Source organism: Bubalus bubalis, chromosome 24 (genome assembly GCF_019923935.1).
Source record: "Bubalus bubalis isolate 160015118507 breed Murrah chromosome 24, NDDB_SH_1, whole genome shotgun sequence".
In the NCBI taxonomy this organism is placed as follows: Eukaryota; Metazoa; Chordata; class Mammalia; order Artiodactyla; family Bovidae; genus Bubalus; species Bubalus bubalis.
The window spans coordinates 13,154,280-13,179,031 of NC_059180.1; the positions used below are offsets into that span (position 1 = coordinate 13,154,280).

At 48.4% G+C, this 24,752-nt stretch overlaps 1 protein-coding gene across 2 annotated transcripts in view; it reads left to right on the top strand.

The window, feature by feature from the left end:
- The window catches only part of GALNT17 (polypeptide N-acetylgalactosaminyltransferase 17), a 430,675-nt gene extending 409,457 nt beyond the window's left edge, over positions 1-21,218 (top strand). Inside the window, exons 9-11 of one of the 2 annotated variants that reach the window (XM_025275599.3) lie at positions 2,935-3,030; positions 16,837-17,004; positions 20,833-21,218. In XM_025275599.3, coding sequence (XP_025131384.1) covers positions 2,935-3,030; positions 16,837-17,004; positions 20,833-20,907 — 339 coding nt within the window. In that variant the 3' untranslated portion in view covers positions 20,908-21,218. Of the gene's footprint in view, positions 1-2,934; positions 3,031-16,836; positions 17,005-18,462; positions 19,971-20,832 lie in introns of those variants that run through there. The other variant, XM_025275598.3, reaches the window with a different exon arrangement.
- Positions 21,219-24,752: the final 3,534 nt, after the last annotated feature.

Here is a 24,752-nt window from a genome sequence, read left to right on the forward strand (position 1 = left end):
CCACCTGATGCGAAGAGCCAGCTCATTGGAAAAGACCCTGATGCTGGGAAACACTGAGGGCAAGAGGAGAAGGGGGCAACAGAGGATGAGGTGGTTGGATGGCATCACTGACTCAATAGACATGAGTTCGAGCAAACTCTGGGAGATAATAAAAGACAGGGGAGTCTGGTGTGCTGCAATTCATGGGGTTGCAAAGAGTTGGACACAACTTAGAGACTGAACGACATACTTCAATAAAAAGAAAAAAAAGTAAAAAGAAAGATATACAAATACGTTATGTCCTGACTCACACATGTAAGATATTGCCTTCCCAATGCACAAGCGCTTCGATATGTACAGAAACATTAAGCCACCAACTCTTGCTCAAAATTCTGTGCGTGGCTCATATGGAAAAACCTCTGCTCCCTAGTTCACTTTTGCTCATCTTTTTTTTTAGGCATTATTTATATGAAATACAGCACACATAAAATATACATAAACCCAACATGTGCAGCATAATAATATAAAGTAAAAATCCATGTAGACATCCTCTGAGTGAAAAATAGAACATCATTAGCATCTCTTTCACTTAATCCTTTTTAACATTTAGCTCAGGAGTCGCCTCCCCTTAGTCTCTGAAGCCTCAGATGGGGTGAGGGCATCTCTTCGCTGCCCTGGCATAATTCAGTTATTGTACTAGCTCTTCCTGTGTCTGTCTCTCTCTTCAGCCCATCCTTCAGAGCAGGTACTCTTTTGGTTTTTTCAGTCTTTGTGATTGTTAAATTTAGCACAATACCAAACCCTTACCAGCTTCAGGAAACATTTATTAAGTTACTGCACAATAGATATGTTTGCATAAACATCAGGGAAAAATTTAAAAGACTAGCATTGTGATATCATTATATGGAACACATATGCCGTAAAACATTAATATTCTTAATATGTAAAGAGCTCTTACAAATCTATAATAAAACCACTTGAGATCTCAACGGGGGAATAAAACAATAATTCTCAAAAAGGGAAATAATTGCTAAACATGAAGCCTTCCAACTTACCATTCAGTGTAAATTTATAAAAATAGGATATCTTTTGTCAGTCCTCCAAACAATATTTTTTTTATTAATTTTATCACCTCTAATTTTTACTTATTTTGTAAACTTTGTTAGACTTCATTAGACATTTCTTCCATATTGCTCTTCTGTATACAAAAAAAGAGAAGAATACAAGCAAAATGCCTGGGTAAAAGTATTGCTAAAATTTCATCACTTTCAAAAATCTAACTCTTCTGAGTTACTTTTGTACTCAGAAGTTGTCTGGGTTTTTCCATATAATTAACCTTTGCACCACTGAAAGCACTGGCAACAGGCACTTCTTAAAGCATCTATTAATGTAAAGGAACTAAAGCTGTGGTGCTGAGCTGTGGTCTCCTAAGCTATTTGTCATTCTTTAAAGATTGCTTGCTTTGGACCATCTTTGGAATGTCTGATTCATCACTTCTCTCTATACCCCTCTTTATGGACTTTTGGAATCTTGGGTTTAAAAGAATGCTTCTCTTCAAAAAGAAAGAAAAAGAGAATCCATCCTAGGTATTTCAAACATAAGTATTTAAGACAAGGAATTGGTTCCAGGAGAAAAGGGGTGATATTCAGCTATCAGAAGTTGCCTTTCCTCTGGCTTGAAACCAGTAGGCTACAAAAAAATGCTCCTCTACTGATTTTTTCCCCCCAAGCTGGTGTTCTTGTTCTTTATCTCTCTCTCTCACTCTCTCGCTCTCTCTCTCTCTCTCCAGCTTTATTGACCTATAATTGACATATGAAAGTGTTAATCGCTCAGTTGTGTCCTTACTCTTTGTGACCCCATGAACTGTAGCCCACCAGGCTCCTCTGTCCATGGGATTCTCCAGGCAAGAGTACTGGAGTGGGTTGCCATTCCCTTCTCCAGGGGATCTTCCCCACCCAGGGATTCAAGTCGGGCCTCCCCATTGCAGGCAGATTCTCTACTGTCTGAACCACCAGGGAAGCTAATATTGTATAAGTTTAAGTGGTATAATCTCCACAGTAACAGCTGCAACCACCTCAGATCGCGCCAGGTTGCCATCTTGAGTGAATCTGGCGGGAGGTGCAAGATGAACCAGCCACTGGGAGACTTGCGTTTTCACAGCCCTTGGGCCCTGTGTGTGTTAGTCACTTAGTCCAGTCTGACTCTCTGCGACCCCACGAACTGTAGCCTGCCAGGCTTCTCTGTCCATGGAATTCTGCAGGCCAGAATACTGGAGTGGGTAGCCTGTCCCTTCTCCAGGGGATCTTCCCAACCCAGGGATCGAACCCAGGTCTCCTGCGTTGCAGGTGTATTCTTTACCAGGTGAAACACAAAGCCACAAGGGAAGCAGATTCTTTACCGTTTGAGCTACAGGGAAGTCTGGTTCAGGTGGTAAAGTGTCTGCCTGCAATGCAGGAGACCCAGATTCAATCCCTGGGTTGGGAAGATCCCTGGAGAGGGAAATGGTAACTCACTCCAGTACTCTTGCCTGGAAAATCCCATAGACAGAGGAGCCTGGTAGGCTACAGTTCATGAAGTCGCAAAGAATCGGACACGACTGAGCGACTTCACTTTAAATGGTACAACTTGTTAACTTGATACCTTTGCGTATTGCAAAATTAACACCATAATGTTCGCTAACATGTCACACATGCTGAGAATGAGGGATTATGTGCTTGGTGGGGTACGTGGTCACAGGCAGAGGGTCAGTGCCCACACCACCCACTGGAGGACTGTCTTTCTTGCTAAATGATCTCCTCCAAGATTCAAGCTTTGGTCCTTACTTGGGGGTGAGGGTGTGGAGGGGAGGTCTCCTGGCATCTGGAAGTCAGAACCAAGTCGAGATGGAGTGGTGGGTGGGGAGCAGTCACTCCACCAGACGAGATCTGACAGGTCCTGTTTGGCCTGTTCCCACAGCTTCGCAACAACAAGGCAAAAGACGTCTGCTTGGACCAGGGGCCAATGGAGAACCACACGGCAATACTGTACCCGTGCCACGGCTGGGGACCCCAGGTAGGAGCCCTGTCTCTGACCAGGAAGGGAGTAAGTTCACTGTACCTACTGGGGATTCATAGGACTTCTGGAAACTTCTTTTGTCCTCTCCTTTGGTAGCTATTGACTGTTCTGAGCAGGCAAGGGGCTTTCTGGTGATTTCTCTACAGGAACGAGGGAGAAGATTCACAGGTGGCTGCATCAGCACAGATATTAAGAGGATAAAGGGGCACATTTCCTACTGAAAGGAAACTGTGCTTACATTTTGGTGTCATTTGCTAATAGGCAAATAGATGTCACGTGTACCTATGTTTACTGATAACCAAGCAAGCCTGCTTACAACATCAAAGAAAGCATTAGCCGCTTCCCTCATGAGAACCTGATTGGTGTGTCTGTTCCGAAAGGCCATCGTAAGCTTTTCTTCAATGTTTATTTATCTATTCGGTTGCACTGGGTCTTATTTGCCTCACACAGGATCTGTAGCTGTGGTATGTGGGCTCTAGTTCCCTGACCAGGGATTGAACCCAGGCCCCCTGCACTGGGAGTGTGGAGTCTTAGCCACTATCATCAGTTTGGTGGTGAGTATGGCCCTGTCTGCAAGAAGCGGTACAGGTGCCAAACACTGACTGGGAAGGAGTGATGTGCTGGCAGTAACATTTTAAAGAATACACGTGTCTTCTGGTCTCTCAGGAGATAGCAAAGATAACCAAAGAGGGCAAAACAATCAACCAACACAGTAAAAGTAGAACTTGGTAAATGAATTTCCTTTGACAGCTTTGTGTTAGCCCATGGTGTGCGTGCGCATGCGTGCGTGCATGGACGTGTGCACCGGGAGAGCTTAGCAGGTCCTCTAGAACTGGGAGAAAACAGATCCAAAGACATCATTAGACTTGACATGCATAAAAATGTAACACACGTTTATGTTAACCAGTAGTAATAAAAGGCACGCCACGAACTGGGAAGACATATTCAATTTCAGAGGCACACGAGATGGTTGGTTCTAAGCCAGACTCATATTCTCCTTTTGTTCGTCTGTGAAAGGAAGACAGTGGACACAGTGCCCCGTAAGCTCCCTTCGTCTCTCTCGTGCTCTCTGAACACACACGTTCAGCTGCAAGTCACGTGCGTCAGGCACGCACACGTCCTCTCACGTGCGTTCATGGCTCGTGGGTTCATCTGCTCTGGACACTTGTGCTTTCGTGTTAAGCTGGCATCTGGAAAGAGACGAGCCATATTTCCTCTGCTGTCGCCACAGATAGTTCTCATGATCCAGACCCCGGCTCCCTTCATTGTGTGACTGGTCCTCTGAAAGTCATTCCAGGCAGATTGAATCCTGAGCCCTTTGCTCCTTGTGGTCACTCTAGGAGACAAACAGGCAGCGTGGAGAAACTGAGGCACGAAGATGCCTGTGAGCAAAGCCGACCAGAACCCAGGCACTTTAAATCCAAATCCAGTCCACTGAATTCAAGATAATTTCCTGCCTGCTCCCTGCCCAGAGAGGAGCTGGTCACCAAGTTCTCCTCTCCTGCTGGGAGCTTGGTGGCCTTCATAGCCCAGTGCAGAAAATATCTAGAATTCATCTTTTTCCCACCCCTCCTGCATTCGCAAACGTTTCCAAATGGATGCTCCTGCCACTTAGTTGATGATGGGACAGCAAACCAAATCAGGCTCGTCCTTAACCCCCCAATTCTGGGAGGAGCACCTGTACGCATGGGCCATGGTTGTTTTCCATCAGCTGATTTTGCGAAAGCAAATCTAATCTCTTTTTTTCGTTTTCTGTTCTACCACATGTCCTGAATTGGAGTTCAGCCTTGGTACTGCTTGCTCTCCACCTGCCAGGCTGCCTCTACCCTCGCTCATCAAGCTTTCCTCCTATTCCTTCCCAAACCCGCTCACCCTAGGCTCGGAGTGCGTCCCCACCGGTCACGTGTCCTCACATGCTTTTAAACCACCTCGTAAAGTGTTGTGGGCAAGCTGAATCAAAGCTCCTGTAACTTGGCATGTTCCACAGACACTGTTAGCTTAATTAATGGACTCTGTGTTGTAATTTATTATCAGACAGCAATTAAACAGAGATAAAATAGGCACTGAGGAGGGTAATTTCCTGTCTTCAACATGTGTTTGTCAACAAGATGGAAACGGTTCCCGGCCTCTCAGAAGAGCCTGCTCAATCACGAGCTAGTGACCAGCCTTGCTCTGGTCTGATTACTACTTTGCATCAGACAAACATCAGTGTCTATTCCGAGCCAGTGTTTTGTTTAAAGGTATTTTTCTTTAAACTGTCTTTTATCTTTAAATAAACTTTATATCACAAGCATAGAAAAAATAGATGTCAAGGGCACAGTAGCAGCCTTTGGTGTCAGCTTGATCCTATTTAGAGGGGGAGGTCTTCTCTAAGGAGGCCCAGGGCTCCCCTCCCCCAGCTTTTGCCATCTTGGGCCCAGGTCTGGCGTGGGGTGGGGGGTGGCAGGGTGACTTCACTGGAACAGCCAAGGTCTTCCTGCCAGGATATCGGCTGTGGGATTGTCCTCCTCTGCCAGCCCCTTCTTGCTCTCTCTTCCAGTCTACCTGGTCAACCTGTCAACCTTCCCCATTCTGGAAGGCAAAGATCAAGAAGAGAGCACAGCGTGGGCAGCACTGGGCCCGGGGCATCATTCTTTCAATTCCCCTCCAATGGCTCTGAGGCTCCTCTCAAGTCCTTCTGTCCGAGCTGCTGCCCGAGGTCCCTATGATGTAGTCCACGCCAGCTCAGTGCCATGGCTGGCTTGAGACAGGGAACAAAATGTTGATGATAAACCCATTTCTGGTTTGGGCAGCATTTAATCCTGTACCTGTCAGGCAGGTAGTGACCACCCTCCCCCGAACTCCCTTTGAAAATTGAGATTCAGGCTGTGCCAGGCCACTTTTCAAACCATCCTGTGACCTCTGGCCTTCAATGCTGGGCTATACCATGTGATTCATGGGAGGAGACCTAGCTCATGTCCCTGAGCCCCCAATATCCTCTAGTTCACAGCAAGACACAGACGGAAGACTTGAAGCAAGCGTGGAGGCAGTGCCAGGCGAGTGTACTGTAAGAGCAGAGGTGTAGAGGCGGGGGTGGGGGTGGGATACGGCATGTTCCGGGAAACATCAGTGTGTGTGCACTCAGTCAGGTCTGACTGTTTGCAACCCCGGGAACTGTAGCCCACCAGGCTCCTGTGTCCATGGGATTTTTCAGGCAAGAACACTGGAGTGGATAGCCATTTCCTTCTCCAGGGGATCTTCCCAACCCAGGGGTCAAACCTGCATCTATTGCATTTCCTGAATTGACAGGTGGATTCTTTACCACTAGCGCCAACAGGAAGCCCCAGGGCAGCCAACAGGGACAGAGTATTGAGAGCCAGGATGAAGGGCGGGACTCCCCACCCAGCATCTCAGCCATGGTCCACAGGGAGCCACCAGGAACTCATTACAAATGCTGATCCCTGAGTCCAACCCCAGACCAGCTGAAGGTGGACCCTGGGAATCTGCATATTCACAGGCATCTCCAGATGCTTTCTTTTTCCATCAACACCATTTACTGGGCATCCGTTATGGGCGAGGCTATAAGGTAGCGATCCCATGTCCCTGTTTGCCCACATAACATAGATTAATGCCTAGTGTGTGCTTATGTTCAGTTGTGGCTGACTCTTCATGACCCCATGGCCAAGCTCCTCTGTCCATGGAATTTTCCAGGCGAGAATGCTGGAGTGGGTTGCCATTTTCAACTCCAGGTGATCTTCTCCACCAAGGGTCAAACCCACATCTCTTGTGTCTCCTGCCTTGGCAGGCAGGTTCTTTATTACTGGCGCCACATGGAAAGCCCTATGCCTAGTATACCAGCCTGGTTTTTTCTTTGAATTTATAATGCTATTTCAGTTTTTATGTAATGTTGTTTTCACTTTTAAGGTTAATTTTAAGGTTAATTCATTGTTTTTATAATGTAGCTTTGCAAGTTTCTTTTAAAGTTTTATTTTCAATACTTTTTAGTATTTCACAGGACTTTTTGCACTGCCCCACTGTGCTTCCTTGAGAGCCACAGGAGAGAACAGTCTTAAGCATTTTTTTTATGTGGGTCATTTTTAAAGTCTTTATTGAATTTGTTACCATATTGCTTCTGTTTTAAGTTTTGGGTTTTTGGTCATAAGATACATGGGATCTTAGCTCCCCAACCAAGGATCAAACCCACCCCCTCTGCATTGGAAGGCAAAGTCTTAGCCACTGGACAGCTAGGGAAGTCCCAGTTTTGCAAGTTGTTGACAAAGCATATGGTCAAGTAACCCACATGTATACCAGTGGCGGATTCATTTTGATATTTGGCAAAACTAATACAATTTTGTGAAGTTTGAAAATAAAATAAAATTTAAAAAAAAACAAACACCATAAAAAAAAAAAGAGAGAGAGCAGTTCTGCACCGTCCCAACACTCCCCCGAAGCCCCTCCTCATTTGTCCCTCCCTCTGCCTCCAAATGCTTTTTTCCACCTCCAAGTTGAAGAGCAACTTCACTGGGAGTGTTCCCGTGCACCATCCTTACAGCCTCACCCATTCCAGTGCGGTCTCCTCATCCCTGAGCTGAGGACCACAGCGCCCAGCAGCCACGCCGTGGACAGGGCATGGCCAGCAAGAGTTCTGAGTGCAGGATCCCTGGGGACTCCACACAGCACTCTTTGAAAGAGCTCCAAGCTCTAATGGGGCCTTCCGGAGATGAGATATGCCCCTTGGAGAGGAACTGAGAGGAGTCAGCTCTGTTTAGGAACTCCCCAGTGAGTTCCAGGGAGGGTGTCACAGGTCTCCCCTGTTTGTCCGTCTGTCAGGACATTTAGTCTTCCTCTCCCCTCTTTGCTGAGAAGCACACATTCCCTCCCCCAGCTAATTCATCAGCAGAGTGATAGATGAGAATTCCTTTATCCCATAATTAATGTAATCTGATCTTGCGCTTCCTCTTTGATGGCTTCATCGTTTAAGCGATCCATCATTCAAACACCTTGTCACGATGATGCATTTTGCCAATAAGGCACTAGTGCCCCCATGGAGTGACGGGGCTTAGTGTGTGGAAGGCACTTGGAAAACGCTGAAGTTAATGACACCCAGCAGCCTCCGCTTCCAGATAAAGCCGTGTAAGTGGTGGGGCACAGGGGACGGATCCTCAGAGAGCATGTTGGAGTTTGCACCCCAGGGTGAGGTGGCTTTGCCCCAGCAAGCAGGCTCGTGATTCTGGAGCAAACCTCTCACCTTCTGTAAGAAACAAACCCTATGATCCCTCAATTCCTGGAAACCACTACAAAGCAGGGAAACCTCAGCTCTTGAGGGAAACCAGCATCGGAGGAGCGAGGGCAGGTATTTGTTTATGTCTGGGAAACCTACACACACACAAAAGAGACCACAGAAAGCAGGAGAGACCATACGAGGGACACCCTGGAGCTTCTGTGCTGCAGTGTTTCCACTGCCTGTCTCTTATGCAGTATTTTTGGCTCCCTTGGTGGCTCAGCGGCAAAGAATCCACCTGCAATGCAGGAGACTTGGGTTCAATCCCTGGGTTGGAAAGATCCCCTGGAGGAGGAAATAGCAACCCACTCCAGTATTCTTGCCTAGAAAATCCCACGAACAGAGGAGCCTGGAGGGCTACCGTCCATGGAGTTGCAAAGAGTTGGACATGACTGAGACAACTGAGCATGTACACACCTGCAATATTGAAAAACAGAAACCTCCCCTTGCATTCCAGTGCAACTCTATGAATCCGTGACGCCTCGCTGCAGATTCTCTTTTTGTTGTTGCTGTTCCTCTAACTCATCTTCTCTCAAAATATTGAAACCGTTTCTGGGTTTTTTATGTCAGGGCTCTGAGTTCTTGCCTCCTGGGCTGTCCCTTCATCCAGTACTCGTGAGCATCCCTCACACCCACCCTCTCTGCAGACCTGGGAGAAGAGCAGAGTTTCTTCCCCTCTGCTCCCTGAGACTTGGCGGGGGACCCCAGCCTTTCTGTCTACCATCTGTTTTGCTTTTCCATTTCCAATCCCTGGTTCTCGCTTTCTAATCACCCCTGAAAAGTGGATCTCACAGACCACATACAGAGAACAACTGCTTGACGTCTTAGATGGCTTGCAGAACTAAAGGCACAGGTATTTGGTTTTGCTTAAGGGGGCCTCCAGGTTAAGGAGGAATTCCTGTACTTTTCCTTTCTTGCCAGAAGGGGTTGATGAGCTCTTCTTTCCAGAAAATCAGAGTTACAGTCCTAAGTTGTTTTCCAGTGGAGATTCTTGGTTAAAAGTTTTACATCTCCTTAGAAGTTGAATTGATCTTCCTCCAAACACCAAAAGTGATCCAGGCAGGTTTTTGTTTGGTTTTGGCTGCAATGCACAGGATCCTAGTTCCCCAACCAGGGATCGAACCTGTGGCCCCTGCGTTGAAAGCACAAGTATTAGCCACTGTTCCACCAGGGAAGTTCCAGGCAGGTTTTTGTGTTACTGTTAGGCTTGGAATAACGAGCTCAGAACACTAGGATGGTGGCCACATTAGCAGCTGAGCCTTCCTGCCTCACCCAGAGCTGTTCAGTTCAAAGTGAGTCACTCCTTATCTTTTTCTTGTTTCCTAAAGGTGCAACACCTAATTGGTGAATTTGAAAAAGACAAATTTAAATCATCTATAATTCTACCACCTTCAAACAACCATTATCATTTCTGAGGCTTGCTTTCAGCGTTTCTTCCCCCCAAAGAAATATGTTGATTTTAGGTGGTTCTCATATCACTGAATTAGTAAGGAAACAACATCGCTACTTCTGAAGGATGACAGGGGGAAGGTGAAAACACCTGGAGAAAAGGGCTCTGTGTCCTTAGCACCATGACACGCAGCAGAGCAAGTGCCAACTGTTCAAGTAGCCTCATTCCCTGATTGTTCAGTTCAGACAGTTCTGAACATTCCAACTCGGTGCTGAGGGCAGAGCTGCAGAGGCCGATGGGGCTCCAGCTGTGTCCCAGGGGACAGCGGGGTAGGGGTCTTGGGACAGACCCTAGTGCAGCTCCGTATTTGGTGGGTGATGGAGCCAGAGTGCTGGACCCCAGAAAGGCAGGTGTCTCCGCATTCATTGCAAGTAGCAAGTGCTTTGTCTGGAAAATACTGCGCTTTAATCCAGCACAACAGGCCTTCCCTAGTGATCCAGTGGTCCAGTGGTTATGAATCCGCCTTCCAGAGCAGGGGATGTGGGTGCTATCCCTGGTCGGGGAACTCAGATCCCACATGCTGCGGAGCAGCTAAGCCCTCACAGCACAGCTAGAGAAGCCTGCAATGAAGACCCAGCAGAGCCAAAAATAAAAATCCAGCATGATGAGTCATAATGGTGAGGAGAGAGGCCTTGGGGACCACCACCCCACTAGGATCTGACCCTCTTTACAGGAAACATATTGAATTCTATAACATGCCTTTAAGCTCCCAGATCAATTTTTTAAAAATAATGATTATTTATGTATTCTGTTGTTGTTGTTGTGCTGGGTCTTCATCGCTGCATACAAGCTTTCTCTAGTTGCAGTGAGCGGGGACTACTCTGGTTGCGGGTGCAGCCCTCTCATTGCCGTGGCTTCTCTTGTGGCATGGCACGGGTTGTAGGGCGCCCAGGCTTCACGGCTTATTGCCCCCACAGCATGTGGCATCTTCCCGGACCAGGGATCGGACCCATGTCCCCTGCATTGGCAGGCGAATTCCTACCCACTCCACCACCAGGGACATCCCCAGATAGACTTTTCAGTCCACTTTGTTGAAGTATAAGGTTGGTACAGTAAATTGCATCTGCTTGAAGTGTACAGTTGGCTGAGTTCCGTCAGGAGTACACACCTATGAAATCCCTTGCTTAAAACAGAAAGTTTCTGTTGCATTTCCATTTTTTTTCTTAATTTATTTTTAATTGAAGGACAATTACAATATTGAGTCGGTTTCTGCCATACATCAACTTTGATCAGCCATAGGTATACATATGTCCCCTCCCTCATGAGCCTCCTTTGCACCTCCCACTCCATCCCACCTTTTCTCTAGATTGTCACACAGCCCCAATTTGAGTTCCCTGAGTCATACAGCAAATCCCCACTGGCTATCTGTTTTACGTATGGTAGTGTGTATCTCTGAATTTCCACTGCCACCCCTAAAGATTCCTCCTGCTCCTTTTTTCCACCCCAGATCCTAGGTAGCCACCGTGCATACACTCTGATACAGTTGAAAATATTTTTTTTTTCTGTATTGAATTGAGTTCTGGCAAGCCCTGGACAGTGATGAAGAAAGTCTGTTTGTTTGTAAAAATGTACACGTGTACTCATTGTCCCCAGAAACCACTCTCATGGCTTCAGCCACACAACAAACAAATAAATTCACCCCAGAGCAGTTCTGAATCAATGGAACCCATCTCCCTGTCTCCTGGGTAGAAGCTAGATAAACTGCATTTTTCATTTACCAATGGTTTTCCACCCTGACTAGGCCTGATTTTGAAATGATGAGAGAGACCCTTAATATGAAAGCAATTGCAAGCCATGTTTTTATTGACAATCCGATAGATTTTGCTGTGTTCCAAAGTCATCCACAATTATTTGGCTGGCTTTTGTTTATTTGGCTATAACCTGCATATTTTAGTTTTCCCTCAAGGCTGTTAAATGTGGGTTAATAGTTTTATGCACCTCTTCGATCATTTCAAATAGAAAATTCCTTTTTCTCCTAAATGAGAATTAATTGTATTTGAGCTCAAAGGGTTTTTTTTTTTTCCTAATGCATTAGGGTTGTGGATAATGACACTTATTTCTCCTCATGGGCCCAGCAGCCAAATCTAAAATAATCCTGTTCAATTCAAAAGACATTTATAGAGCATTTGCTTTTTGCGAGATACTTTTCTTGGTCCCTATAGTATGTAACAATGAGTAAAATGCTGCAGTGCTGAAACAACAGCAAAGACAAAAATCTCTAACAGGGAAAGACACATTAATAGAATGTAGAAGTATATAAATTGAAATACATCACATGATGCGGTGGCTTTGTGGAAGGAAGGGAGATGGGGTAGGAGTAGGTATAATTGGGGGGATTAGGTTTCAAAATAAGAATTTTTAAAAATAATTTTATTCATTTTTGGTTGTGCAGGTCTTCCTTGCTCTGCACAGGCTTTCTCTAGTTACAGCGCACAGGCTTCTCTTGATGGGAAGCAAGGCCTCTAAGGTGAGCGGACTTCAGGAGTTGCAGCTCGCAGGTTCTAGAGCGTGGGCTCTTTAGTTGTGGCACACGGACTTAGATGCTGTTCAGCATCTTCCCAGACCAGGGATCGAACCTGTGTCCCCTGTATGGGCAGGCAGATTCTTAACCACTGAACACCCAGAGATGTCCGGTGTATATTTTATACAGAGAAGACTGTTGGGTGTTTTTGAGAATCTTCAAGTCGTCTGCCAGACTAAGCCAAGAAACCAAGAGTTAAGACTGAAAAGATGAGTTGGGGAACCTATAGCAAAAGATCATGGTTGAGAAAGTGTATTCGTAAATCTGTGGGCAGTGGGAGGCTCTGCAGGTGGAGGCAGAGAATGGTAGGATTTGAATGTGCAGGATCGGGGAGGACATATGGAAACGGGGAAGGGCTAGAGGGAAGAGGACCAGTCACAAGCCTACTTCAGCAGTTCAGGTCCCACAGTCAGCTGGGATCTTAGGAGGAAATGCATAAGAAGCTGGCCCTTCTTACCTGTGGTTCCAAACCTGCATATTGAACCAATCAATCATATTATACATATTTCTTGAAAACATCCATGTATAAGTGGACCTGCGTAGTTCAAACCCGTGTTGTTCAAGAGTCAGCTGTACACACAAGAGGGGACTTCCCTGATGGTCCCGTGGTTGAGACTTCAATGCAGGGGGCGAGGGTTCAATCCCTGGTTGGGGAACTAAGATCCAACCCGGGGAACCAAGATCCCACATATAGAGTGGGAAAAAAAAAAAAAAAAAAAAAAAAGAGTGAGAGAAAACCTGTATAACCAAGAGAACTGATGTTCACACCAAAACTTATACATGACTGTTCGTAGTGGTGTAATTTAGAATAGCCCCAAAGTGGAAACAAACCAAGCATCCATTCCCTGGTGTGAGAAACCGCCCTCCCCTAGAACGGAAATCCTGCAGTACCCTCCTCTCCTGCCCTGCCCACCTAGCTGGGGGCTGGGGGCTGGCCTTTACGGGTCTCGGAAGTCTGGGTCTCCCTGTCTTCATGGCCTGAAAGACCTCAGAAAGGAGAGCTTCTAATCCCAGTGGCATTTAGCTTCGCTCTTTAAACATCTGGGTCACAGATACGCTCAGTTAATTAATGTTCTTAGCGCTGCGTGTGTGCCTGCTGGATAATAGATTGATTCATAATTTCAATAAGCAGCTGTGTATATCTTTCCCCTGAACATAACGGCAGCTTGCTGTCATTCATCACTTTGCATTTGGTGAATTTGAATACATTCAGAGAGACGTTGTTGAAGGAGGGATGGGGGAGGGCTTCTGATTTTTTTTTTTTAACCGTTTTGCCTGTAACAATTACTCTGATTTGAAACTAATTTGGATTTAAAACACATTTTAACCACATCTCTCTCTCTCTCATGGGCATTTAATAAGCTCCCTGTCACTTGTTTCTGAGGGGATCAGGAAGACTCCCTTTGGGGATCAGAGCAGAGGGTTTCTGAGCAGTTTTCACTAGAAGAGAAATCCCCTACAGAGGATCTTATCCCCTGGAGAAAAGGCACATGTGTCCCGGGCAGGGCTGTTTTTCTGCTCCATTTCTGGCCAGAAATGCCCAGGATCTCAGAAGCCCAGGATCAATCTGAAAGGAGGTCCCTCCACTGCGCAGCTCCTGGGCCAGGGCTGCCAACCATTGGGTCTCTGGGAACCCAAGGATAGAAGCCAGGGCCCAGCCAGGTTGACCAGATGTCTTCAGGCTTGTTTCCTCTTCTTTGAAACAGGAAGGGCAGTAGCACCTAACCCATAGGTTGTTGTAGAAATTACATTATTTCTTCTCTGGGGCCAAGGATGCCTCCAACACATGCTGGCTGGTAATATTATTTTGTAATGGATTAGGGATCTCTTGTTTATTGATGATCATCACTGCAGCTCCAGCCCCTCACAGGATCCTGAGAACAGACCATGAAGGCTATGCTTGGATCTCGCCAGCCTGCACTGGAGTCACCTCAGTGGGGACACAGCCTCATCCTGTATTTCACTGCCTGTCCCTAGGCTGGGCACACAGAGGACATGTTTGTGGGTTTCAAGAAATAGCCGTGGCTGCATTTTGGAAATGTTGATGTTCATCACATTTGTCATGTGCTCATTCACAAACATGTCGGGAGCCCTTGGTCTGTGATTGTCTCCTAGGAAGGAATGAAATAAATTAGACACAGTCCCTGCCCCCAAAGGAATGTGAAAGACGGGTGAATGTATTTGTTCAAAAGTTAGAATACAGGGATTTAAATCACATGAGCAGGCAAGAGGGGCCAAGACACCAAACTAGTATGGACTCACAAATAGTTGTGCAAAGGGTTGACAGGCGACATTATCGGTGTATCAGAGAGCTACTGCTGTGTAATAACTACCCCCAAACCTTAGTGGCATAAAACAGTATACATGTATGAGTGCTTCTGAGTCTAAAGATCAGGTGAGCAGTGATCTGGACCAGGCTCAGATGCTTTGGGTTGGATTCACTCATGTGTCTTCCTTCCATCAGCTAGCAGACTGGCTGAACGCTTTCTGATCCATGATGACCTCATTCACTCATCTGATGGTTGACCGGCTGGTTGGTTGAACCACGTGTCTATCATCCTCTAGCAGGCCAGCCTGGGCTTACTGCCATGGTAGTAGTAGGGTTCCAGGAGGGTGGAAATTTGCAAGCTGTATACCAGGAACAAACACCTCCTCCTTTCTGCTACTTTCTGTTGGTCAAAGCAAGGCAAGTCACAAAGCCAACCAGTATTCCAGGATGAGGAGAGAGACTCCACTTCTTAATGGAAATTCCAGCAAAGTCATGCCACCCAGAAAGATGTGGCCACTTGGGCAATCCACCCCATGCTACCTACCATTTGCTGTAGTACATGGAGCACAGGGCAAGGCCCAGCACTGGACTGCACATTTAGGATATTTCTGCCTTTTCATCATTAGAAATAACATTGCAGTAAATCCCCTGGAGTAGGAAACACCAACCCATTCCAGTATTCTTGCCTGGAAAATTCTATAGACAGAGGAGCTTGCTACAGTCCTTGGGGTCACAAACAGTCAAACACGACTGAGCGACTGAGCATGCAAAATACCTTGTATGTAAATTTCTTCTTCCAGCTTTACTGATGTAACTGGCATACAGCACTGTATAAGTTTAAGGTGTACAGCATAATGATTTGACTTACATCTTGAAATGATTATTAGAGTAACCCATCAACTCACATGGATACAAAATTAAAGAAATAGAAAAAGAAAATTTTTTTCTTGTGATGAGAACTCAGGATTTACTGCTTTAACTTTCATATGTAATATACGGCAGTGTTAATTATATTTATCATGGTGTACATTACATCCCTGCTGCTGCTGCTGCCACTAAGTTGCTTCAGTCGTGTCCAACTCTGTGTGACCCCATAGACGGCAGCCCACCAGGTTCCTCTGTCCCTGGGATTCTCCAGGAAAGAATACTGGAGTGGGTTGCCATTTCCTTCTCCAATGCATGAAAGTGAAAAGTGAAAGTGAAGTCGCTCAATCGTGTCCGACTCTTCGAGACCCCATGGACTGCAGCCCACCAGGCTCCTCCATCCATGGGATTTTCCAGGCAAGAGTACTGGAGTGGGGTGCCATCGCTTTCTCTGACATTACATCCCTAGTACTTACGTATCTCATAGGTGGAAGTTTGTACTTCTTGACTGCCTTCAACCAGGTCCTCCTCCTCCCCCGCCCTCCCTACATAAACTTTTGTTCACAGTTATAATTATTTTCTTGGGATAGTTGGAAGGTTTTTTGTTTGTTTGTTTGGGTTTGTTTTTTTTTTTTTGGCTGCGCCACACAGTTACAGGATCTTAGTTCCCCGACCAGGGATTGAACCTGGGCCCTCATCAATGAAAGCACCAAGTCATAACCACTGGACTTCCAGGGAATTCCCAAGATTTTTAAAAGTAGATTGATTGGATCAAAGGAGAGAACCGTTTTAAAAGTGCAGAGTTCACATTTTGAAATTCCTTTTCGAAAGGTGGTAGTCATTTACCGTCCCTCCAGTCCATCTTAGGCTCACCTTGACAAAATACAAATAATCTCTTTTTTAAAAATATGGTGTCTCATTGTTTTGATTTTTATTTAACACCTAACATGTTGAATGCGTTTTAACATGCCTGTTTCCTCTTCACTGAGCTGCCTCTTTGGGCCCTTTTGCAGCAGGGTAGATTTAATTGATCCCAGTTAACAAATGAGGAGGAAGTAGAGGCTCAGAGAGGTCAAGTGACTTGTTCAGGTCGGCCCAGCCAGCTGGGAGCAGAGCCAACATTAGAATTCAAATGTCCTGCTTTTTCATTTATTCCTGCTCCCCGTGTGGTTGAACACAAGGCCAGACTCCTGAAATACTGGCCGTGGACATGCTTAGGAAGAAGTCAGAGAGGGGCCCGGGGAATCTGTGTCCAGGCTTCGCAAGCCGAGGGCCTCCTGGGCAGGGCGCTCCTATGAGTGGGGTTGGGGCGGGATGGGGGGTAGTGCCAGGCCTGAGACGGTGGCCGGGACTGCAGCCCAGACAGTCGTGGGGCACCCATGTCCCCTCGTGGTCTCACCTCTACTGCCCATGGCCCTGCCACTCTGCTTTTTCCCCAGCTGGCTCGCTACACCAAGGAGGGCTTCCTGCACTTGGGCGCCCTGGGGACCACCACGCTCCTCCCTGACACCCGCTGCCTGGTGGACAATGCCAAGAGTCGGCTTCCCCAGCTCCTGGACTGCGACAAGGTCAAGAGCAGCCTGTACAAGCGCTGGAACTTCATCCAGGTGAGCCCTCCACGGACAGGCTGGGCAGGCAGCCCGGAGCAGGTGAGGATGCCACGGGCTTCCCCTGGAAGGGCAGCAACAAAGTGCAACCCAAGGTTTCCCAGCTTGAGGCCAGGCGCTAGACTTAAAGCGTGTTCAGGGGGATCCCAGGAGCCTTTCCCTCTTAGTGCCAGGCACTATGGTAATTCTCTCTTTCTCTCTACCCACTCCCCACCTCCTTTCCCTGTCTCTGGCTCTCCCTGTCTCTGTGTGTGTCTCTTTCTATCTCTGTTTCTCTCTGTCATTCTCTGTATCTTTCTCTGTCCATCTGTCTCTCTCTTTCTCTGTCTGTCCTTCTCTGTCTCTCTGTCTCTGTCTCTGTTGTCTTTCTGTGGTCCTGTCTCTGTCTCTCCATTGCTCTGTCTCCCTCTCCTCTTTCTGTCTCTCTCATCCTCTGTATCTTTCTCTGTCTATTTCTGTCTCTCTACCTCTCTGTCTGTCTCTCTGTTCTTCTGTCCCTGTTTCTGTCTCTGATGTCCGTCTTTCTCTGTCTCTGTCTCTCTCTGTCTCTGATGTCCATCTTTCTCTGGTCCTGTCTCTGTCTCTCCATTGCGGTCTCTCTGTCTCCCTCTCTTTCTGTCTCTCTATCTCTTTGTCTCTCTGTCCTTCTCTCATCTCCGTCTCTCTCTGTCTCTGTCTCTCTCTGTCTCTGATGTCCGTCTTTCTCTGGTCCTGTCTCTCCATTGTGGTCTCTCTGTCTCCCTGTCTGTCTCTCTATCTTTCTTTGTCTCTCTGTCCTTCTCTCTTCTCCTTCTCTCTCTGTTTCTGTTGTCTGTCTTTCTCTTGTCCTGTCTGTCTCTCCATTGTGGTCTGTCTCCCTCTCTGACTGTCTATCTCTCGTCTGTCTGTCCTTCTCTCTTCTCCTTCTCTCTCTGTCTCTGTTGTCCATCTTTCTCTGTCTCTCTCTGTATCTCTGATGTCTGTCTTTCTCTGGTCCTGTCTCTGTCTCTCCATTGTGGTCTCTCTGTCTCCCTCTCTATCTGTCTCTCTATCTCTCTTTGTCTCTCTGTCCTTCTCTCTTCTCCTTCTCTCTCTGTCTCTGTTGTCTGTCTTTCTCTTGTCCTGTCTGTCTCTCCATTGTGGTCTGTCTCCCTCTCTGACTGTCTATCTCTCGTCTGTCTGTCCTTCTCTCTTCTCCATCTCTCTCTGTCTCTGTTGTCCATCTTTCTCTGTCTCTCTCTGTATCTCTGATGTCCGTCTTTCTCTGGTCCTGTCTCTGTCTCTCCATTGTGGTCTCTCTGTCTCCCTCTCTATCTGTCTCTCTATCTCTCTTTGTCTCTCTGTCCTTCTCTCTTCTCTGTCTCTCTCTGTCTCTGTTGTCCGTCTTTCTCTGGTCCTGTCTCTGTCTCTCCATCGCTGTCTCCCTGTCTCCTTCTCTGTCTGTCTGTCTCCCCTCCTCTCACCCCCGCATCCTCCCAGAACGGCGCCATCATGAACAGAGGCACAGGGCGCTGCCTGGAGGTGGAGAACCGAGGCCTGGCAGGCATTGACCTCACGCTCCGCAGCTGCACGGGGCAGAGGTGGACGATCAAGAACTCCATCAAGTAGTGGGGGGAGCCAGGCCCCCAGGACAGGGCCTGCCTTGCTCTGGACCAGCCACACTAGGAGAGAAACAGCGAGACACCGGGGAGGGGGGGGCGTGTGCTCAGTGGGGCGTCTCCAGGGCAGCCCGGGGCCCCCGGTGGAGACTCTGCGTCTTCATCAGGCATCCAGCTTCCCGAGGCTCATGCACCCAGGAAAAGGCCCCTGACCCTTCTCTGGGAACCCAGAAGCCGTGTCTTCTACAGCCCGATGTGGACCTGGTACCAAGGAGCAACACATCACATCTCTTGGTCATCTTCCCTCCCGCCGTCAGGACGGGACTGGCAGGGGCCCCTCCTTTTTCTCATCTCACAGCAGCTTCTCCCCAGCCTTCAACAAAGGGGAGGGGGCTGGGCCACATCCTAGTTCCTCCTCCTCCAAGAAGGCAGTGAGGCCCTGGGACTCAGTTTCCCCCAGGTTGCCTCTCCCCAGATGCCCATTTACAGCCCAAGATTACCACCCCAAACCTTCCAGCCGGTGGCCTTGGACTTTGCTGGACTCCCACCCCTGAGATGACCTGGGAGGATGCTTCCCTGGTCACCTGGGCACCAAGGTGCCTATGTGCCAGCTCTTCCGCCTGTGTCCTCAAGAGGGAGCCAGAGAGCATACGGCCGGCCTCGGCTGTGAGGGGCCCCGGCTGGAACCGGCTGTTCTGCCCTGCCTGCCCAGGGACGGAGCATCCCCTAGACATGCCGTTAACTGCCGCCGCGGGGGCGGCAAACAGCCTCCACCTGGAACTTAAGGACTGCCATCAGCACGGCACGGGGGGCCAGGACCCTGGAGGGTGCTCATCTCGTGTCTCCCCGCACTCTGCTGGCTGACGGGAGAAGGCAGCCGAGTCCTCGCGGAAGAGTAATCCTATTTTTCCGATTGCCCTCTGGTTAGGGTGCACTTATAAATCAGAGTTAATATATGGACGCGTGTGCATGCGTATGAAGGTGTGTGCGTGGTGGGGCGCGTTAGTGCGTGCATGGTGTGTGTGTGTGTCCGGGTGTGTGCGTCTGAGTGCATGGTAGAACAGACGTAGAGGTGTGGCCCTGGACTTGTCGCTTTATTGCCCACCCGGATCAGGTCAAGGATGCGAAGAAGCTTGCCGGAGGTGGGGGAGGGGGGTGGCCATGGTCATTGGCCGGGAGGACGTGGCTGGGCCTTGCCCGCTGTGCAGCCCCAGATGGAAGGCTGCCCTTCTGCCGGTTCCCATCTGTCTCCCTCATGCCGGACAAGCCCGGCCCAGAACCAAACTCTGTCCCTGCCCAGTTTGGGGTTCACAGTGTCTCATTTGGTGGCATCTTACTGGTGAAAGTTCCCCCCAACTTGTGAAATAAATACATGTGAGCAATTCCCAACGCAGCCTGGTTCGCTTTTTTTTAAATTTATTTTTAATTGGAGGATAATTGTTATGTTGGTTTCTGCTGTACAACAACGTGGATTAGCCGTAAGTATACATATATTCCCTCCCTCTTGAGCCTCCCCCTCACCTCCCCCCAGTCCCACCCTTCCAGGTCATCACAGAGCACCAAGCTGAGCTCCCTGTGTTACATACCAGCTTCCCACTAGCTGTCATGGGCTTGTCTGATGGCTCAGTGGTAAGGAATCCGCCTGCCAATGAAGGGAGACATGGGTTCGATCCCTGGGTCATGGAAGACCCCCTGGAGAAGGAAATAGCAACCCACTCCCAGTATTCTTGCCTGGGAAATCCCATGGACAGAGGAGCCTGGCAGGCTACATTCCCCCGGGGTTGCAAACTAGTCGGACACGACTTAGCGATTAAAAACAACTAGCTGTCTATTTTATACGTGGTAGTGTATTATGTCAATGCTACTGTCTCAATTCGTCCCCCCCCGCCTCCCCTTGCTGTGTCCACAAATCCGTTCTCTAGTCTGCCTCTCTGTTCCTGCTCTGCAAATAGACTCATCGGTATCATTTTTCAAGAGCTCAGGCCAGGAGGCAGTTCCTGGGACTTGGCAGAGGGCTTCTGGTTGATTAAAGGCAAAGATGGTTCACCCCGTGGTGCTGGGACACAGCCAGCCTGCCCTTGCACTCGTCTCCACCCAAAGCAGGACAGAACTTGACACTTGGCATTTGCTTGCTAACTCCCTGTTGACTCCAGGTTAGGAGGGTCAGGCAGGTGAGGACAGCTGTGTGGCGGAGGAGGGCTATGGGTGACCCAGCTGATTACCCTGATCCACCCCTTCCTGCTTCCTGCAGCCACTCCATCTCTCGAGACCAGGGAGCCCGCGGTGGAGCAGCTGCACCTTCTGCTCGTGGAAAAGTGAAATCTGAAGAGACGGGAGGCCTTCTGTCCTGGAAATGGGGCTGGAAGGAAATGGGCTGAAGTCCCCTCGGCACTGACAGCCCCCAGCCCCTCCCTTCCAGGAAGCCAAGAAGATCTAACTTGTTGGGTGTCCCCTGACCCCCAGACATGCTTGTCAGTTGCCCTTTGTGGACCTCTGTGAGAATCAGGTCCATGAGCACATTGATGGAAAATTCTGCTGCTTGGTGATGAGGAATTCATCAAACTCATTGTCAGGGGACTTCCCTGGGGGTCTGGTGGTTAAGACTCTGTGCTTCCACCGAAGGGGGCATGGGTTCAGTCCCTGGTTGGGGAGCTGAGATCTCACATGCTGCAGGGCACAGCCAAAAAATAAATAAAAAGTATTTTAAATAATAAAAAAATTTTGAAAACTTAAATGTCAGAATCTCAGGGTAACTATTAAGCCCAAAGAACCAAGGATCAGCAGGTCCCCACGTGGGGTCAAGGGGGTCTTCAGGTAGTATTGCAAGGTGGCACTTTGGGGGGGGGGGTGTTCCTGTCCTGACTGAGCCAGTCTCCCCCTACCTGCCATGGGCCTCAAGGTAGAAACTCAAAAAGGGCAAATATTCCATTTTACCATTAGCTGAAGCATTGAGCCTAAATCCTCAGGAGGTACTCAAAGAGCCCTTGCAGGATCCTTCATCCTCCAGGAAAGGGGCCAAAACGGACTCTGACCAAAGAAGCAAAAGACCTGTTCTGTATCTCCCAACATCCAAACTCTGGTTCCCCAGTGAGTCGGAGCCCCCACCCTCTGACATGATCACTGTGTGTTGGGCTCATTTGTACTCCCCAAGGCTGCACCCCTAGCCTACAGAGAGCAGGAAGTGCCCTGGAGTTTTCCAAAGAGAATTCCTGCTTTTCTTCTTTTTTTTATGTATTTATTTTTTTGGCTGCACCAGATCTTAGTTGTGTGATGAGGGACTTCGGTCTTTGCTGCAGCACACGGGATCTTTAGTTTCAGCATGTGAGTGGCACGTGGGACCTAATTCCCTGACCAGGGATCGAACCTGGGTCCCCTGTCTTGGGAGCTTGGAGTCTTAGCCACTGGACCACCAGGGAAGCCCTGAAAATGGCTGCTTTCATTCAGGGTCACAGGGTAGCAGACAGGATGCTTGGGTTTACTTGTTTACGTGGGGATGGGGAACGAGGGTGCTGGTTTAGGACCGTGGGAGGCTCTTAGCCTCCTGGCACCAGGATGTATCCTCTGCCGAATCCTGGCTCTGTGCCTCGGTTACAGCATCCAGCTGTCCATTCATATCAGCACTGGCTCCTCCTAAAGGGCGGAGCCTGAGGCCAGTGTCCAATCAACATCCTCTTCACCCCACAGCGTCCCCACGGACCTGAAGGCTTGGGGCTGGCTGGCCAGCGGCCAAGGCAGAGAAGAGGAATTAATCATAGCCAAAGGAGGAGGAGAGAAAAGACAAGCAGTGTCCCAGGGGAGCCTTGTGTCTCAGTGCTTTGGGGGAACGCAGAAGTTCCCGAGACCCACATCTCTGCGTGATGACGTGGCTGCAGGCTACAAGCATCAGGCTTGAGTTCTGACAACCCTTGTGCATCTCCCTCCATCCACACAGTCCCCTCACATGGGCACTGCCTACCCTCCCGTCTAGTGGCCAATTCCTTCTCTTTCATTGTTTCCCCTCAATTTATATGGGGAAAAAAATATCAGAGATGGTATTCCTGATCCAGGCCCAAGCCATCAAAGCTGATGCCTTTGAATGTGTTATTTCTCAAGTGTGTTAGTCACTTAGTCATGTCCGACTCTTTGCAACCTCATGGACTGTAGCATACCAAACTCCTATGTCCATGGAATTCTCCAGGCAAGAATGCTGAAGTGGGTAGCCATTTTCTTCTCCAGGGGAACTTCCTGATGTAAAGATTAAACCTGGGTCTCCTGCAATTTAAGCTGAGTCTTTACCATCTGAAGAATTGATGCTTTTGAACTGTGGTGTTGGAGAAGACTCTTGAGAGTCCCTTGGACAGCAAGGAGATCCAGCCAGTCCTTCCTAAAGGAAATCAGTCCTGAATATTCATTGGAAGGACTGATGCTGAAGCTGAAACTCCAATACATTGGCCACCTGATGCAAAGAACTGACTCATTTGAAAAGACCCTGATGCTGGGAAAGATTGAAGATGGGAGAAGGGGACAACAGAGGATGAGATGGTTGGATGGCATCACCGACTCAACGGGCATGAGTTTGAGTTAGCTCCGGAAGTTGGTGATGGACAGGGAAGCCTGGCGTGCTACAGTCCTTGGGGCTACAAAGAGTCAGACACGACTGAGCAACTAAACTGAACTTGCCATCTGAGCCACCAGGAAACTGATTCAGGGGGCTAGAGAAGGAGAAGAAACAGAAAGGGCAGAGAACCTCAGTTTGGGCCAGAAGCCACCAACGTTAAGCCACAACTCCAAGCCCTTTGACTTGGGTTTCTGAAGCCATGTTTTTTCAGCTGATTATTTTATTTATTAATCCTGAAAAGTAACCCTTTTTCACAAAGGACAGAAGTCAGGCCTGGGCAGAGTAGGCAACTTCCCCAAGGCTGCCCAGTGATCAGTTGTCCCTGATTTGCATGCATTTTTGACTCCTTCCATTTCGCTTTCGAGGGCTGCTTTGAGAGTGGCTGAGTGCCAGCAGCCCAGCGTGAACTGGGGAGGAGCTCAGAGTCTGCATGAGGAGCCAGGTGGTCCAGGGAGTCTGGAAACTGCCAGGTGGCCAGACTCAGGTTCCGGATCCCCACTCATTGCCAGCATGTCAGCCTCCTGCTTTGATTTGAGCTTCATATGAGCAGCTGGGCTGGCTGATCACCAGCTCCTTATCAGCTGCCCCTTCCTCTCATCCGGAACACAGATCCCTGAGTCTCTCAGCACTCTGCTTCCTCACTTAGGTAAGTTTCAGAGAGCTCCATAGAGGGACTGGTTATTGTTGTTCAGTCGCTAAGTCGTGTCCAAGTGGTTGCAACCACATAGACTGCAGCAGGCTGGGCTTCCCTGTCCTTCACCATCTCCTGGAGTTTGCTCAGACTCATCTCCACACAGTCAGTGATGTCATCCAACCATTTCATCCTCTGTTGTCTCCTTCTCCTCCTGCCCTCAATCTTTCCCAGCATTAGAGTCTTTTCCAATGAGCCGGCTCTTCGCATTAGGTGGCCAATGTATTGGAGCTTCAGCATCAGTCCTTCTGATGAATATTCAGGGTTGATTTCCTTGAGGATTGACTGGTTTGATTGCCTTCCTGTCCAAGGAACTCTCAAGAGTCCTCTCCAGCACCACAATTAGAAAGCATCAATTCTTTGGTGCTCAGCCTTCTTGTAACTCACATCCGCACATGACTACTGGGAAAAACATGACTGTATGCACCTTTGTCAGCAAGGTGACGTCTCTGCTTTCTAACACACTGTTTAGGTTTGTCATAGCTTTTCTGGACCCCAAACTCTGGCTCAGTTCAACAAATATATTTGAATACCTATTCTGTGTCCTTTTTAAGACTACTTGGAGGGAGGGAAGAAGAAAGGGAGGGAAGCAGGGAGAGAGGAACAGAGGAGGAAGGAAGAAAGAGAGGGAGGGAGCAAACCAAGAAGAAACAGCTCAAAGATACTTAGCAAGTGGAAGGCATCGGGATGAATGATGACTGTCGTGGTGTTTACCCTTTAAAGGTTTTATCTGAAAGAAGGAAACAGACACAGGATATTGGGCCTCGCCACCCCTGGAGCTGGGGCGGTCATGAGATGGGGTCTATGCCTGTTGGCATAAATGGGTTCCTGGCACGTTAGCAGATTCCAGTGTTCTGTCTCCAAAGAGGCTGGAGGGAGCCTA